The sequence below is a fragment of the Oxyura jamaicensis genome, chromosome 1 (assembly GCF_011077185.1).
Source record: "Oxyura jamaicensis isolate SHBP4307 breed ruddy duck chromosome 1, BPBGC_Ojam_1.0, whole genome shotgun sequence".
NCBI lineage: Eukaryota > Metazoa > Chordata > Aves > Anseriformes > Anatidae > Oxyura > Oxyura jamaicensis.
This window is the reverse complement of record NC_048893.1, coordinates 107658834-107676815: the sequence shown is the minus strand read 5'-3', so window position 1 is coordinate 107676815 and position 17982 is coordinate 107658834. Positions and strand designations below refer to the sequence as shown.

The 17982-nt window shown below is 38.5% G+C and overlaps 1 protein-coding gene and 1 long non-coding RNA gene across 4 annotated transcripts in view; both read left to right on the top strand.

Annotated features, from left to right (window-relative positions):
• LOC118160695 overlaps window positions 1-5459 on the top strand; it is a 10708-nt gene extending 5249 nt beyond the window's left edge. The window contains exon 3 of the long non-coding RNA XR_004747638.1: window positions 5403-5459. This is a non-coding gene — a long non-coding RNA (uncharacterized LOC118160695). The remainder of the gene's footprint in view (window positions 1-5402) is intronic.
• GRIK1 (glutamate ionotropic receptor kainate type subunit 1) overlaps window positions 1-17982 on the top strand; it is a 164970-nt gene that overhangs the window by 79093 nt on the left and 67895 nt on the right. For all 3 annotated transcript variants that reach the window (XM_035315585.1, XM_035315583.1, XM_035315584.1), the window contains exons 2-4: window positions 8523-8690; window positions 11187-11444; window positions 17442-17623. In XM_035315585.1, coding sequence (XP_035171476.1) covers window positions 8523-8690; window positions 11187-11444; window positions 17442-17623 — 608 coding nt within the window. The remainder of the gene's footprint in view (window positions 1-8522; window positions 8691-11186; window positions 11445-17441; window positions 17624-17982) is intronic.

Below are 17982 nucleotides of genomic sequence, written 5' to 3'. Positions count from 1 at the left end.
ATTTATATTATATATTTATATATTTATATATTTATATATATATATTTATATTTATATTTATATTATATTATATTATATTTATATTATATTATATTATATTATTTATATTTTTTGTAGTCTGGAGATGTTTGCTATCTACAGAGACAGCAGAGAAAATAAACACAGAGGTGAGGGTAAGGGACGCCAGTAATCCTGGTGAAGACCAGAGTGTGGTATTTGCCTTTTGTGCCCACTGTCTTTTCTTTTATTTTTGATTTGGATTGCTGGAAACAATGAAGGTGGAGTGAGGAAAAGGTATGGGCTTCAAGTGTTGTTTGAAGTGCATCCCAGAAGGAGGAGGCTACGGAAGGATGAAAGGTTTCAGAGATCATGTTCCAAATCCAGGATCAGGCACAGGCAGTGAGATGGCCGTGACATTTGGCAGGGTATAGAAAGAAATCAGAGGCGTGATGGGCAGAAAAACAAGCTGGGTGAATGCAAAGATGGCAAATGCTGAGGTAAGGACTGGGGCTTCCAAAAGGGAGGGAAGAGGCTGAAGGAAAGACCAATGTGTGGAGGACTTCCAAGGCAGTGTTTGAACAGATTGAAGAGGGAGTGATGGCAGAAAAGTCACTCAAGCTCTCAGCTTCACTGTCTGTAAAATGAGGATGATAATAGCTGCCTAACTCAAAGGTCCCTGTTGCAAGGCTAAACTCACCCGTGCGAAGAATGCTAATGTGTTTAGTTTATATTCTGTGAGCTGAATGCAAAACCCATGCATTTAATTCCATCAAAACCTAGGGGAGTAAGCCCATTTCAGTCTGGATTTGTGAACGTAAAATGCAATTATTGTTGGTTATAGGATTGCGATTGTTTATGATTATTCCTGAGAAACTTTCTTCTTTTTTAACTCACACATACAATAGAGCAGTTTTTAGGTCATGTATAAATTAGAGGTAATATGCAATTTCTGGACTAATCTTACACAGTTGGTGAGTGAACTTTAAAAAGAAAGATACTGTTAAACTGTCTGCTAAAGGTAAGCCTGCAAGTAACCATTTGGTTACTCTTTCCCTGTAAGATGAATGCCCAGACTTAGCTCTGTGATGAGCACATTTGCACGGGCTCTCAGTCAGGCTCCTTGTGGCATAGGAGAAGTCCTCTGGTAAAAGGCAAGGATGGAGAAAAATGCTTGGGGTGTTTTCTAGCAGCAAGTGCTTTCAGTCCTAGCAGCACCCTCTTTAACTGTGTAAGTGGACATTATTTGCAGGAAAATTCTTTATATGTACTGTTCTGCCTGGCTCCATTTCAGGATAGCATCTATAGCCCGAGCACTCCACCAGCCCCACTGACAGTCAGAGGTGTGTGTGAGCCCACAGCCATTCAGGCAGCAGAGTGGTGTGAGTCTGCGTCCGTATCGACTGAGAGCGAGGGCAAACTGTATGTTAATTTGGCTTTATGAATCTCCTACGTTAACTTAGCATCAGCAATAGCTCCTCTTTCAGGATGCCAGTGACATGTAGCTGCACAATTATTAGGATTTTAACTCTCTTTTCTCTTCAGTGGCAGACAGGTGGGTTTTAATGAGGTCTCACAGACCTCATGGTGTTCAGACGGTGCTGGGAAAAAGAGGGGAGGCTTTTTGAAGCATTAGTCCCTCTGGGAGATAGGTGTTTCTGGAAATCCTGCTAGCAAACCACCTGCACATTGTGGCACTAGGATGCCGTTGAAAGCTGTCAGTGTCTCAAAGCCTCGGGGATGAAGTAGTGATTTCCAGTGGGCCATGTGCCTCCACATCGCTGATTCGGTGTGACCTCTTGTGAAACAAACGTCTCCCCAGGCAGGCGAGAAGGTGCATGTCATGCTCAGTCTATGAAACTAGGATATCCTCTGAGCAAGGAAAGGACACTTGGACATCAGCCTTGTAGAAATGTAGTTTTATACTTAATTGGAGAGAACTATAACAATAAAAACTTTTTTTTTCTTTTTTTTTTCTTTTTCTTTTTTTTTTCCCCTAGGGAAGAGAAAAATTCCTGTGTCTTTATGAAGAAAATCTTAGTTGCTAACAATATTTTTCCATTCTTATTTGATTATACCTTTTAATATTTCAAGCACTTTTCACTGCATGGTCAGCATATTTGTTTTCAAATAGCCTTCTTTTGCCATTTGAATGTAGAATCTGAACAAGAACATAAACTACATATGGCTTCTGAGGTTTTTAAACTCCTCCTATCTCTCACTTTAATTTCTGTCATAATATCCAGATACTTTGAATTAGTATTAACATGCTTACTACTGGAATCATGCGTATGTATGAGTAGCTGTGCTACTCTCCTTAAGTTGCTGGAACTGCTGGATGTAGGACAGAGGTGGTACGCTAAGGGATGAAAAGCTGTCAGCAAATAAAAATCCCAGTGATATATTTTTAAAATCTCATTGTGTCTGGTAGCTTTACCTATGGTCCTTGAATATTGTATCTAGTGTTCAGCAACTCTCTCTTTTCTCAGTTTTAACAATACAAACACGACTTACGTCCAATGACAGCATTTTTCATTGGTCAAAAAGCAGAAAGAATTACTTTAGTGATAAAGAATTTAAAAATATCTGGAGGGTGGTTCAATAGCTTATATATGCTGTGCAAAGGAGGTTAACCACTGGTCCAGTGTGTAAGCATGGGCAGAGACCTGCCATAAACTTGCGTCATGCAGCCACCAGTGAGCTGGAGATACTCACAGAAAATTTAATTGGGAAATATGAAGTTTTTCTAACAAGATAATGAACATAAGAATGTTTCAGAGAAAGATCTAAATTTGAAAAATAACTGCTCTTTTGGCATGTCCATGGCAACCGCTGGGTTTCAGGCTGGTTTAAGGGCAGAACATGTTTTTCCTCTTTATTCCCCCTTAGGTGTCAGAGGGTAATATAGACCACCCTCAAAAAGCAGTTGTAGTTTCACACCTCTATTTTGCAGGCTATTAGGACTGTTTTTCTCTGGAAGCCTACCTCCAATCCAAGTGGCTTTCTGCAGTAATTTAATAGGGAGTACAAAATTAAAAGAAAAAGAAAAAAAAAAAAGCATTGTTCTTATGTTAGGTAAGGAAAATCTCTGCAAGCAGGATACAGCTTTAAAAAATATATATGTGTTGAGAAGTTAGCATTTAACTTTGAAAGCATCAAATAATACCACTGACTGAAATCACAGAAATTCCTTCATGTCTACTCAGGCAATTCTGTGTTCATGCAGCTAAAAGAATATACTAGATCCGTGGTATTGGGCTGTGCCATGTCTTGAAGCAAAATGTTGATACCCATTCAGAGATATGGAAATTGATTCAGCCGTGACCTTTTCTAAAACTCTTTCAGTCCATGATGACCCCGTTAAATGGAAATATTTGCTTGCTCAGAAGAACTGAAGCTGCTTTTTCAGGAGCCTACTGAGGTGTGCTTTTATATTTTTGACATTTTACTTGCCGTAGGTTTTTTTTTTTTTTTTTTTTTTTTTTTCAAAGGATGAATGGGGCTGATGCTTTGTCATATTTGTCAGTTTGACTTGCATCCCTTGCTGTTTTCTGAAGAGTAGTCACTCATGTGGCTCAGATCTCATTTCTGTCAGAGCAACATTAGCAAAGTAGTCATTTTTCTCTTACTTTCCATGGCTAAATTAAAAGTAGGAGAAAAAAACAGCTTTTTTCTTCAGCCTCTGAGACACCACTTCCTAAAGTAAATGCTAAATGCATTTTTTTTTTTCCACACATGTTGTGCACTGAAGCAGCATTATCTGTTAAATGAACATGACTGCTGGGTTCTCCCACTGATGTGCTCGCCAGTGGCTGATGTAGAGCTACTCCCTGCATGCAGTAGGATTGGATAATGTACATCTGGCTTTGACACTCTGCAGCCTGCAAGCAACAGGGCATGTGGGACCAGAGCACAGCAACATTCCTCAGCCATATCTGCTGGCACAGCCCCTGGGAAGTTTTGACATAAGAACCAGAGCAGCCCCTATAGATCCTGCACTCACTTGATGTGGGGTACTCAGCTTTCAGCTGACTCAATAGACTGAAACTGCACATCATGGCAGCAAATATGGCACTGCTGCAGAACCATCAAATCATAGAATAACCCAAGTTGGAAGGGACCCACAAGGATCATTGAGTCCAACACCTGGCTCCTCACAAGACCACCCAAAAATGAGACCATGTGTCTGAGAGCATTGTCCAAGCACTTCTTGAACTCTTTCAGGCTTGGGGAGGAGCTTGGGGAGCCTGTTCCAGTGCCCAACTACCCTTGAAGAAAGGACAGGCCCGCCTCTGCCCAGGGCTAAGCAGCCTTCGGTTGGCTGAAGCTGCAGCAGAGCATATCCTGGGGAGCTACTGGGGAGGAGAGGAGGGAGGTGAAATGGAGGTTTCAAAAACCAAGCTTTGTCCCATGTATGTGTTACCAGTGGCCTACCTTGAAAACCAGTGCTTGTTTTTGTCCTTAGCAGTAATAGCCTCATTTCTGGAACATCATTTATATCTTGAGTTAACATTGATTTTTTTCCCTTCCCTTGTAGAACCCTTTGGTTAATTTGTTTTTAAAGTGTTGTACAGTAATTACTTGATTTAAATGAATCATCTGACAGTTGGGTTCTTCGTCAAACTTGTCACTTACTCTGCTATTTCTCTTTTAACCTGGACCTTACAAATATATTCTGAGCTTGACTGTAAGTCATCAGCAGAACATGGGAGAAGAGAAACTATTTACTAAATTGCTGGATTTCATTAAGAGTACATGGATGAAAACACAACAGAATGAAACAGCCTGATTGTATTTGCTGCTTTGTTTGTGATGCAAATTTATAGATTGATTCAGCTCTTTTTATACCCGTAGGTCCCAACAGAAAAATCAGGCTCAAATAAGTAGTAGTTCAAGGTTTTCCCAAACTTCACTCACAACAAACAGTGATTCCCTCCATAAACTATCTCACGGACTTTCTTCATGGGCAGCAGGGCCTCTCTCTTTGTGCTTACTTCAGGGTTTAACCAAGAGAACATGTAGTCAAATAAACATTTATTGGCTTGGAGAATGATGCTAGTGGTCTCAAAATTTCCCTATCATTGGGGTGGAGAAGGAGAGCACTATCTTTCAGAGACTCTAAATGGCACCTTGTTTAACATCTCTAGTTCAGCTAAAGGAATGGCTGAAGGAGAGCCCTGCGGGAAAGGATTTGGGCATATTAGTGGATGAAAAACTGAATATGAGCCAGCCATGTGCATTTTTCAGCCCAGAAAACCAACTATATATTCTGGGCTCCATCAAAAGAAGTGGAGCTGACTGGTCGAGGGAGGTGATTCTCTCCCTCTGCTCTTATGGAGTAGGGGAGTACTGTATCCAGCTCTGGGGCACACAGCACAAGAAGGATGTGGAAGTATTAGAATGAGTCCAGATGGGACAACAAAGATGGTCAGGGGGATGGAGCACCTCTCCTATGAAGATAGTCTGAGGGAGCTTAGGTTTTTCAGTGTGGAGAAGAGAAGGCTCTGGGGAGACTTTACAGCGGCCTTCCAGTACCTAAAGGGGGCCTACAGGAAAGCTGGGGAAGGACTCCGTCAGGGAGTGTAGTGAGAAGACAAGGAGTAATGGCTTTAAACTGAAAGAGCATGTATTTAGATTAGATACTAGGAAGAAACCTGTTACTGTGAGGGCAGTGAGGCACTGGCACAGGTTGCCCAGAGAAGCTGTGGATGCCCCATCCCTGGAGGTGTTCAAGGCCAGGCTGGATGGGGCTTTGGGCAACCTGGTCTGGTGGGAGGTGTCCTGCCCATGGCAGGGGGTTGGAACAAGATGATATTTAAGGTGCCTTCCCATCCAAAATGTTCTATGAATCTGTGATTCTATGAACTATATTTCATGCATAAATTATGAATGTCATGACCACCTGTTCTGTTCCTACGCAGACCTACCCGGACTATCTCACCAATAAATTATAACATGAAATCAAAGTTCTCTGTAAGTGCGTTACTGATATGTTAACATGGACGAAAGAAACAAGAAAAATGTGTTGAAAGGGTACCAACATATTGATTGTACATCTGACTGTCAGAGAGACATATCTGAATACATTTGAAGTATATACAACGGTGCATATGCTGTTTTGATTAGCTTGCTTAGCAAAACTTTCACACTATCCATCAGTCCTCCTTTCCTTCCACTCCTTCCCTCTGCCCTATGAATTTCAACTCTTTTTTAAAGGGGACCAAGCAAAAATTCTGCAAATTTATATTAATGAAGTATAAATAGCTCCTGCATATACATCAATTAAAATTAATCTCAATTTAATAGAAAACTGATTAGAGGTTTGGAAAAAGTCCTAGTCCTAAAATGAGAAAATGTTTGCATTTATGTGTATGCATAGGACATGAAGACTATCTCATGGTATTTGAAAAAAGTTATTTTAAGCTAAACAAGCAAACAGAATGAAAAAGCACAGCACAGTAATAGTTTCCATGATGGAAAAGATTTTTTGCTAACATCAACTGTCTAATTAAAAAGTTATCTCAGCCTATTGATTATACTCAGTGGATTCCACCTTGCCTTATGAAACAATGTTCTACTAATCCTAGTAGGGGTCCAAGCAAAACACAACAGGTGTATCTTGCTGGTCTAAGAACAAACTGACATTATCGCCAACTGAAAACACTTGTCTTCCATAGATGTAAGTAAGGAAAGTAAATTTTGTTGAATCAGAAAAGAAGTAAGCTTGTTGGGATCATCATTGTCATGAGGAATTATAGGCTCTGAAAGATCTATCTAACTAAAATGAAAGTTGAAATCCATTTAGTAAATGAGAAAATTGGTTAAGTTGGTGGAATTGCTTAAGTCATGCGAAGGTGCTGTTACATATGGTTTTGAGAAATAATGTATAATGCTGTGTATTCAAGAGTAGCTAGAGATTACATTGCCAACTTGGGTTTGATAGTCTCCAGTGTTTTCATTGCTGAGTTAAAATTCAAAACAGGTTTTAATTCCACTGTGTTTCCATTTCCTGATTATCAGCTAATGACTGCACTATTCCTACACTGGTGACATCAAAATTGCAAGAGATTGCAGCACATTAGCTGAATACATTCTGATGCTTGGAAAATATAAAGCGATATCTAGGGCTCAAATTTCACATGGGGAAATGTGAAAATATGTAACTGAGAAATCCAAAGTATTCTCTAGTGACTTGCACTAAATGAGTAAATTATACTTGCAAAATCAAGTACTGAAGCTGGAGATTGCTGTTTAAAGGAGCTATTTTTTTTCAAATTAGCTGTGTTTGTTATGCATTCATCAAATCCCAGTGCTCCTAGATAGGCTGGATATGTTGTTGGCATAATATATTCTCCAGAGGCTAGAGGGAGTAGACATCCCAATATAAGTGGGATGGTCTGTTGACTTGAAACACAGGCACCTTTCCCATCTCAGAATACATGCCAAAATAATTCATAGTGCCTCCAAACCTAAAATTCATTCTTTACAGGTCCTCTTCTGGAAAACTTACTTCCATTTTAAAGTTCTTATTGATACCACCTGTTTTAACAAGGAGCAAGAAATATGTATAATTTTAGTTTGAAAGGTAGAAAATAAGTTTTGACAAATTGAGCGGTTGCCCAACTGAAACTGCAAATAGCAGTTGCCCAACTGAAACTGCACAGAAGGGCTGGGACACCTCATTGTTCAAATAGTTCAGAACAGATGTTAAAGGAAGAATTTAGAGGAACAATAGGAAGTTGAGAGCAATTATGCTAGATGCAGCACTGCGCTTGCAAGGGGACTTTAAAGCAGTGTCATGATGGTACTGGTAGACACTACATCACTGGGGATATCACTTATCACTTTCGCACACAGGCAGAATCTTCTGTGGGAGCAGCATGTGGCTCAGCTGTTTTATATCAACAAGTTCAACTTGTACATCAATGAGCTTTGATAAAGCAAAAATATCCACCTGTCCCCAAGAAAACTGAGAAACGGCCAACATTTGTTGGTAACATGTAAATAATAATAATAAAAAAGCCCTTTTAAGGCAAAGACCTCGAGCGGAAATTTTTGGTCCTTTTCTACTCAAGCTACATATCACTTTTAAATGTGGAACTTGTACTGTCAAGATCTGTAGAAACACTTCAGAAAATATCTCCAGCTCATCCAAGTTTCATCTCTAAACATAGATTACACTGAGCAGGGCAAACAAGACCAATGTATATGGCTATTGTTTTTAGTTGGCAACTTGACAGAAGTTTTTGCAAGCATTTAAACGTTTTACTACAGAAAGCCTGAATGATAAACATGTATTGTCTTTCACAGATGTTTGTCTAACCAGCATTCATAATATTGAGTTAACCTACAGTGACATTGTAGATAAAAACTAATGGTCCAATGTGCTTTTGCTTTTAACAGCGATTTAAACTGTTTACCTTTATGAACACTCAGCTTATTGTTGCTCATAATTTATTTTTCTCTTTTTTATGTACAGTGATGAAGAGGTGAATAATACTTCTCATTTATCTCTGTATCAACAGGAGGGATCTTTGAAACTGTGGAAAATGAACCTGTTAATATTGAAGAATTGGCTTTCAAGTTTGCAGTCACCAACATTAATAGAAACAGAACTCTGATGCCTAATACAACATTAACCTATGACATCCAGAGAATTAACCTTTTTGATAGTTTTGAAGCCTCCAGAAGAGGTAATTATCTCAATTACTGTGTCAGTAACATACATGTTCTATACTACCTTGCCACTGCCTGATCTTCTGTTCCAATTATAATATGTGTATACAAACAGTAACATAAAAATTATATTTCAAAGAGAATCAAGCTGAGGTTGGTCTTGTCATCTAGTTTCTGATAAAACACCTACATCCTGTCTGCATGCTAAGAGCCCCAGATGGAAGGAGGCAGGTCCAACCCGTTTTTCTTTCCAAAAAATAGATTTGCCACCTGGAATTCTGCTGAAAATGATCACTGCCTAACAGGGAGCACAGTGGGATGTCACAACCCATAATTAGCACATGCACACAGATATCCATTATTCATAACAAATGATTTCTGTTGTACTTTAAAGAGCAGAGGCCAGTAGTGCCCCAGTCCTGAATATTAACACTTCAATGAGTTAAACAGAAGTACAGTTCCTCTGTTATAAACAACTATAAGACACGGAGTGGACAAGTTTGGAACTTTTTGCCTATTATTTATTTTTCCTGAAGGGAAAATTATGGTCCAATTACTTGCATCTAATTTACTTGCAAATGTAAATAGAAAGGGGAAAAAACCCACAACTTTCTTAGGCACAGTGTATTTCTTCACCTCTAGGAGGCAACATTGAAGTTTGCTAAAATTTTATATTCAGCAGTCTAGTTCCTGAAATTATATAGTGTGCACAGAATCTATGCAAACTTGTTTGGGAAAAGACCCATAAGTCACAAAGACTTTGCAGATGTGTTTTGCCGTTCATTATAACATCTCTTTCTGTAAAATGTACAAGATATGTTTGGTATAAGTTAAAAGATATGTTTGCTATAAGACAAATGAAGGATGAAAATTAATTCACTTCACATCATGAATCATGTTAGAACACTGTTAAGTTTCTGTTTTTTAAATGTCTAAGTCACTAAATTCTCCTCACAGTACTTTAGTTTCTTACTGAAGATTGGGGAAAAAATAAAAAAATAAAAAAAATAAAAAAAGAAGAAGAATATTTTCAAAGAACATCAAGGATAGCTTTAAATTCTGTTTAATGCTTTTTTTTTTTTTTTTTTTTTCTTCAAATATCAAATATATGCTGGAACTACATGCTATCAAAAATCAAATACTCTGCATTTTTAATCCATATAATCCAGACCTCCAGAGAGGATTTTAGATTCCCTCTATAGTGAGAATCTCTTCTGTGACTATTGTAAAAATACTTCAGTGTCTTCACCATTTAATCTGTAGGAAGGAGTTCATTACAAATATTTTTGTAATTCTACACACTAAAGCACAAGGGATCCATGCAGACAATAGTAATTTCTTCTCTGCACGAATTATTGATATTATTTATGCAATTTCACATTAAAATCTGTTATCCTTTCAGAAGGCTTCTGAATTAAACCTTGAAAGCCTGTGCATTTTATGCTGTCTGTAAAACACCCATTTGTAGACTGAAAACAGAAAATAATTGATTTTCTGTCATATTCTATTACTATCAGAGACTAAATATTAATTTAAAATATCTTGGCTCATTGTGGGTGTTCAGATACTTAGTATTTCATCCAACAGCAATAATTTCAAGATTTTACACAAAGAACTACCTTACAAAGAGTACAGCATTGCAAGTCAGTGCAGAGGTTTGTCCCAGTCCATAAATAGCTTATTAGAAACATTTGTGGTATATTTTACGAATGGACAAAGGTAATTAAAATTACTTCATCTTATGTCAGTTAGCCTGAAAAGACATGGGAGGGGAAGAAAAATAAAAAGACACCTACAGAAGGGATTCTTTTCTGGAAATACTAACCACATTGGATGAGATACAGGCACAATGGGAAAGAAGCCTTTGTTGATACAAGCATCAGACTGATTTGGAAAGGTATTAAAATATCAGTGATGTTGGCTCTTTATTTCTCTGTGTTGTTACTGGGGCCTTTAGGCTTTACTGCATCTTCTGTAAACACCGATTATGGAGCACCATGAATCAAATTGGCCTTTTCTGTTTATATTACTTCAGTAGCCTGAAATTAAAGCAACTCACTTGGTAGTAGTTTGCCAGTCATGGGGGGAATCTGTATGGTGTCTGTTGCGATTCCATGAACATATTCCCTGACACACTGCCATGAAACTTAATTCAAGTGACATCCCTTTGGCAAGCCCATAGTCAGAAATCTCCTGGTTTCTCCAGGATAATGCCATTCAGAGAAAGGCAGTTTGGGAATCAATGCAATTTGAAGGCAATAGACAGAGAAGTTGTTTTGTTTTGTTTTTTATAAGTAGGAAACTGGTTCTAGGATATATTGCTAATCAGTAACACCATTTTCAGGGACCATTTCCAAGTGAATCTTGGAGCAACATGGTTACACGTTGCCACTTTGAAATCGTAAGAATGGATGGAGAATAAACTATCTTGGCAAATGCCAGGCAAGTTTCCTGCTTTTGCTGACCAGCAACTTCATTCTCAACCCCTCCCCCCTCCCCTCCTCTCCCCACAGCATGTGATCAGCTCGCTCTTGGTGTAGCTGCCCTCTTTGGACCTTCCCACAGCTCCTCTGTCAGCGCTGTGCAGTCCATTTGTAATGCACTCGAAGTCCCACATATTCAGACCCGATGGAAACACCCTACAGTAGATCACAAGGACGCTTTTTATATCAACCTCTACCCAGACTATGCAGCCATCAGCAGAGCAGTTTTGGATCTTGTACTATACTACAACTGGAAAATAGTAACAGTAGTATATGAAGACAGCACAGGTAAGTAGTACTGCTGTGCTGCAAGTCATGTGCTATGTGCTTCTGCTAATGTGAGTACATGGATAAATTCTGTGAGAGAGTGCCTGTGATAGTTCAGTTTGGCATTCTTACAGCAGCTTTCCCCAGAATATAGAAGAGAAAGATCTCTTCAGGCACAGTTGTGCTTCCACTCCTATGGCTTTTGGAAAGGTGTTCACTTCATCAGAAGTTAAGTCACCAGGAGGTAGGTTCTTGGTACTGAGTCACATTTCACTTCCTGTTTGTGGAACCAGTAACACAGCTTCAAACTGGTAAGTATTCTAATGTGGGGCTGATCTGGGATTCCCTGTCTCAGTGAGGGGTTGATCTTTAAAAGAATGCATTTACAAACTAAAAGCTCAAACTGTAGCATTTTTAATGCAGATGCTCTCTTCTTCCTTGGAACTGTCTTAGAAAAAACAAACCCAGTCATCAGCTGGTGACTGAATGCTGAATCTAAAAGGTGCAATTCATGTAAATGTTCCTATCCTGGGACTCTTAACTCAGAGAAGATCATTCATTCCTTGTGACATTCTTTGTCCTCCTCCTGGGACAAGCAGTACCCATAGCTGTCCAGCAAAGACACAAAGCTCCCTGTGCCCACAGCATCTGCTGGTGTGCTGGCTGGAGCTGGGAGCAGAGCAGCCGAGACACTGAAGTTAGCTGATGGATAGAAGCACTGGAGGGGCACAGACCACAGCTCTGCTCTATCACCAGGGCCCAAAGACTGCATTTTTAAATTGGTCTTTATTGGCCAATACTAAACTATCATTATCAAGGATCCATTGCTAAAGTTCCTCCTCTAACCAATGTGAAGAAACCCATGGTAAAGATCCTGGACAGACCGAAGTGTTGGAGTTGTAGATGAGGTGAAACCAGCTGAGGATTGTGTCACAGCATCACCTTACCTATTGGTAGATCTCTTACCTCCAGCAACATTTTACAGTGGGGTAGCTAAAGCATATCAGTTATTGCACTGTAAACTCACCATCCCAATCCTTCAACACTATCTTTTTATGTATTTTTTAAGATGTAGATGAACTGCATGCATTTATGAAAAATCCTGTGTGTTAGCTCGCATTGGTGCAAAGTAAGCACTTCACTGTCAATTCTGCTCTGAGATTTGCATTTCCCTTTCAATTCTCATTGCCTACATAAATATAACACCTTTCAGAGCTCTACAGATGCGCAAGCAACATTTAAGTTGATTCTTTGATACCGGCATAAAACATTCCTGGCTGAGTCATGAAAGCAGATCTCTAAGCCTTTAAAAGGAATATGTAAATATATATATATATATAAAGTCACATTGACTGAAAGACAAAATTCTGCTTGAAAAACAAACAAACAAAAACCACACCAAATTTAGTTTTAAGGCTAAAAATGTTAAATTTCCACACTGTAGACAGCACAAAAGAAGAACATATCTTCCTGGATCCCAGGGGCAGGTTTCACTGGCAATATTCTGATCACTTTAGAGTTGCAGTGTATACCAGAGTGCTGGAGGTAGAAGAGCAAGTCAGGCTGGGCTTACAGCAGCAATCATCTTGCATTCCTATTAAGATGGTTTAGCTCAGCAGAATTCTTGTGGACTCCTAGCCTTATATGCCGAAATATACTTAGGGGTAAACAAATAGAGGTCTTTTTCAGCCCACCCCATTATCAAGTTAACATTTTGAAACACTAGGTGCTGTGTACATGTTCAGTTACAAAAATGACAGATATTAAAGAGACTTCATTTGCAGAGATATTTCCAAAGTAAATTAACCATCAATCATCTTATAAACATGGAGTCAGGAAAGTAAACAGGTCAATTTTGATCACTATAAAGAGTATGTGGATTTTGGTGTAGATTGGCACCATTTAGCTCAGGCTCTTTTTTTTTTTTTTTTTTTTTTTTTATTTCTCATGTATTTCTCTGGTGCTTGACATTTTTATACTACAAAAATAAAAAAATCCAAAGATTTTTTTTTTTCTTGGTAGCTAATTGTAAGTGAAGAGTGCTTTCATTTCTAAACAAACAATGAACTCATAGCTGTAACAGTGAAACAGTGAACTTGCAATGATCCATAAGAGTCTACTCTGAAGACTGAGAGACTCCTGCTTTTATCCTTCACACTACAGGATTGCTCCAAGCCCATCATGGCCATCTCTGGCAGAAAGGCCACAAAATTGTGACTGTTTGCCAAGCTGAGGTTTCTCCCACCTCCTGTAGTTATTGGTTTTATTGCTGAATGGACACATCCATCAAGAGAAATACAGTTACAAGTTTGGACTAAGCAATGATAAAAAAATAATAATAAAAAATCACTTCATTTGAATGAGCTTTGGCTTCCAAAGGATCCAAATCACTTATGTCTACCCTTCTTATCTCAAACGCTACTTCCCATCCTGTCAGTTTTTGTAATCCAACTGTTTTTCAGCTGTAACTTTTTTACTATCTTTCTTGATAGTAAATTAATGGCTTTGGGCTATAGAATAAAATCTCTCTGAAAATTCTCACCCCACTCCCTATTACCTATAGCTTTCCTATACTAAGGAAAATAAGACTCCGAAGCAAATATATATATTTGCTCCTCCATTTTTACATATTAAGCATAAGCCAATTTATTCTTAGAGTACCCAGGCCATAATCTACCTTTATTCTGGGTATTAATTAAAAAGAGTTAGTTTATATGAACATCTCTAACAACAACAATAAGAGTAGTTCAGATTGAGCTCTGCCTCTCATCTACTCCATCTTTCCTGAATTCAATAATTTTAACCTACCAGATGCTAAGAAGGGCAGCCACATCAATATCCTCATCTTGTGTAAGAATCCCTGATTTTTGATTTTCCCTATTTTTTTTTTTTTTGTAAGATTTGGAGGAACTAGATATTTCTGTCATATCAGTTTGATCTGTTAGCACTGTGCAAAATTTGAGTTCTTACTGAATTTGCTTTCTTTGAACTTGCACAGTTCTAAGAGATGTCAAACTTGGCTAATCCTAACACAGTTTTCTAATAAAAATGGATACTTTCTCCCACAGCAGTAAAAACAGTTCTTCATATTTTTTAAAGTATGACTGAACTAGTTACACAGTTTTATTATTAAAAAAAAGGAGGGGAGGGTGGAGGAAGGAGGAGATGAACAACTTGAACAACTTCTACTGACACACACTACCATGCTTACCACCAGTGTCTATGACATTTGCCTGTTGGAACATTATGTTCATGTTAGCCGTGTTTGAACTCCTAAAAATGTCAATCACAACTTGCAGTAGTTCTAGACATTACAAATTTATATATGAAATATTCAAAGACTTTCACATATTTGAACATTTTACTTAAGTGTCAGAGCAAACCATTTCTCTTGTTCAAACCACAAAAAGACAAGTTGGAAGAGTACTGAATCCATCAACGCTAGAGAAAATTCTCAACACTGTTTCCAAAGGAAAAGGAGAAAGTGGATAAAAGATGAAAGAATACAGACAGTAAGCCAAACAAGTTAGTGCTACAAGTTGATTTTCAATCCCTACAGCTTTTGTTTTCAAGTTCTAAATTGAGCTTTTCTTCTCAATACAACTGGCTGATACCTTCTTCAGGCTCTCTGAAGTTCACACCCAGCCACACAGCTTCCACCTATCCATACTCTAAAACAGTATTTGTCCTACTCAAGTGCCTGCTCTAGCACAGTCCTGCAACACTGTCTAGGCCATATCATCCACTTTGCAGAGAGTGAACCAATGCACAGGATATGTCTCTTCTGACCCCTTCCCATCTTAACCACTACTTAATTCCCAGCCTCGTGGGGAGTCACTGATGCCTCCTAACTGGGTGTTTGGTCTCACCAAGCAAGATAAAAGTGACTGCTCTAAGTGCTGTACTTGCCCAGGCCTTCATCCCTGTCCCCTGGGAGTCAGACTAAGCGCTTAATGTTTAAGATATGTCACAAGTCAAGTCTTGGTGATAGTATGTCCAAGGGTTTGGAGTTCTTGAGTAGGAAAAAGAGGAAGATAAGAACACTGATGGTTATTCCTCCTAGTTATTGATTATGATGGCAATCAGCTGATTCAGGCTTTTGTCTGATCCTCCAAGAAAATACCTGCATACTTTTCACACCTGTTTCTTTGATTTCTTTGGTTTACCGTAACCAGACTTTGCTTTCATTCAATGTTGCAGCAGGAAGTGATGGGAAGTGCAAGTCCAAGTGTTATGTGACTGAAGCAGGTATTTTAATATTATTCTGCTCTTGCAGTTACACCATACTGGCAGCTAAGTACTTTTTGATTCTGGAAAGAGATATAACACTCAATCTGTTGCTGTGAATTAAATGCAAGATTTTCTGCATGCTGGACTCTCCCCATCCCCAAACTCATTTTTTCCTCTTAGAGTCACTGTTTGTGATAGTGTCTGAGGCACTGCAGTCAACAGTGGAGCACTTGAATGCATGATACAGACAAGTTACAGCTTTACAGACAGATTGCATAAACTCTCCTACTTGTTAATCAGTGTTGGAAGCATGAGCTCTATTCTCATAATAACGAGTTCAAATTGTTTCATATTTACACGGGCTGGCTTCCAGCCAGGTTCCGATCTCACAGTGTGTACAGTAATTTACATTTGAATACTCATAATGCTTAATATTCTGTATTGATTGTTGATACTTGAAGACCTCCGAAGAACAGACCCAGTATTGCAGGCAGAGATAAAGACTTTTTTTCAAAAAACATTGCCAATAAATTGAGTGAAAATCAACAATGAAAGCCAATGGCCAATAGCCAACATAGCAATAACTCGCTAACCTTGGAAGAAATAGTGATCCTTCATCTTGCCTTATATATACCATTGGATCATTCAGACAAGGACATTCACGCACAAGACAAATATATACCCACACCCAGCAAGAGAGCAATGACTTTTTTCATATTAATCATTTGCTTGATTTTTGTTTAAGAAGTGCTTCTTACTCATATTCTCTCTCCCTATACAGATTTTTAAGGCAGCCTTTTACTTTCACTCAGCAGGGGATCATGGGCTTTTTGTTTTGTGGGGAAATTAAGTTCATGGGTAATGAGAAAGAAATCGTAATCACACACCTCAAAGAACTCTTAACTATCTTACTTTGTTTTTGGATGCAGTACAAATTACATAGGAGTGCTGAATTAGCTAGTAGAATTGCACTCTTTAAATACTTGGACAAATCTTCAGCTGGTTGAGCTCCACTGACTTCAAATAAGCCCTGTAGATTTCTACCAGCTGAAGACATAGTCCGAGAAATCATGTTCTTGTGTTTACAGATACAGAGTTAGATCTCGAAGTATTTCAGTTCTTTAGAAGATCTCAGACTTGCTGAGTGACCTTAAGCAAGTCATTTAATTTCACTATGTCCTCGAGCTTTTTGTCTCTAAACTGATGATAAGGAAAAAATAAAGTTCCCCTCTCTAGGGTATTGCAATGTATGCTGAAATGAGGAGAATGAAAGCCATATGGATGCCTATTAAGAATAATTATTGTTAAGTGGCACTCAGGTTAATCACTAGCTCAGGTTAACAACTTGTTGCTCACTTAGAGCAACATTGCCATTGAAAGCTTTTCTCCCTCAGTCTCTCCTCATTTGCTCATGCATTATATTACCCAGGAAAGATAGTAAGGAGGTTTTCTCAATTCTATGTTCTTGTTTAATATTGAAATAATAATTAGCTGCCAGCAAAGAAGAATTATATCATTTTTTGCAATGTACAGCATCAATATTGCATCAATACAAACATATCCTAGAGTCAACAAATTCCAAATACATTTCAGAGTGTTTAGATGCTGAGGCAAAGTGTAATCATGAAAAGGAAAATCTATATCAGCCAGAAGCTGGAAAATATGAGGTTAACAACTTATCCTTTAGATATGTGAAATATGTTAGGACTGATAAGAGACCCTTTTTAAGTGACAATAAATACTCACTGCACATAATGGTTAGTTGTATAATTGCATATCATTTTTCAGGTCTAATTCGACTGCAAGAGCTCATCAAAGCCCCTTCTAGATACAACATTAAAATCAAAATCCGTCAGCTGCCCTCTGGGAATAAAGATGCCAGGCCTTTACTCAAGGAGATGAAGAAGGGCAAGGAGTTCTACGTGATATTTGATTGCTCACATGAAACAGCAGCAGAAATCCTTAAGCAGGTAAGGGGAAGGGAGTGAAAACACATAACATTCATTTTGTATCCTGAAAGTCATCAGCCTATCTGGTTTTCATTTTGTGGGAAACACTAAAATTGAATCAGTTTTCCGTTCAGCCATAGACTAGTTAATATCAGGGACAGAAGCTGCTAGAAAATGTGCAGCAATTTCTGAGCACTCAACAAGATTTCAGGGCTTCACAGAACCACAAGACCTAGCAGCAGTATTGATGTCTGAAGAGAAGCCTGTAAATATCCAGCAGAAGGAAATATGCATTTCTGTTTCATACTTCAGGTTCTGCTTGACTAGGAAGATTAGGAAGATTGTTGCATTTATTTTAGGTTGTCTTAGTTTAATCGATA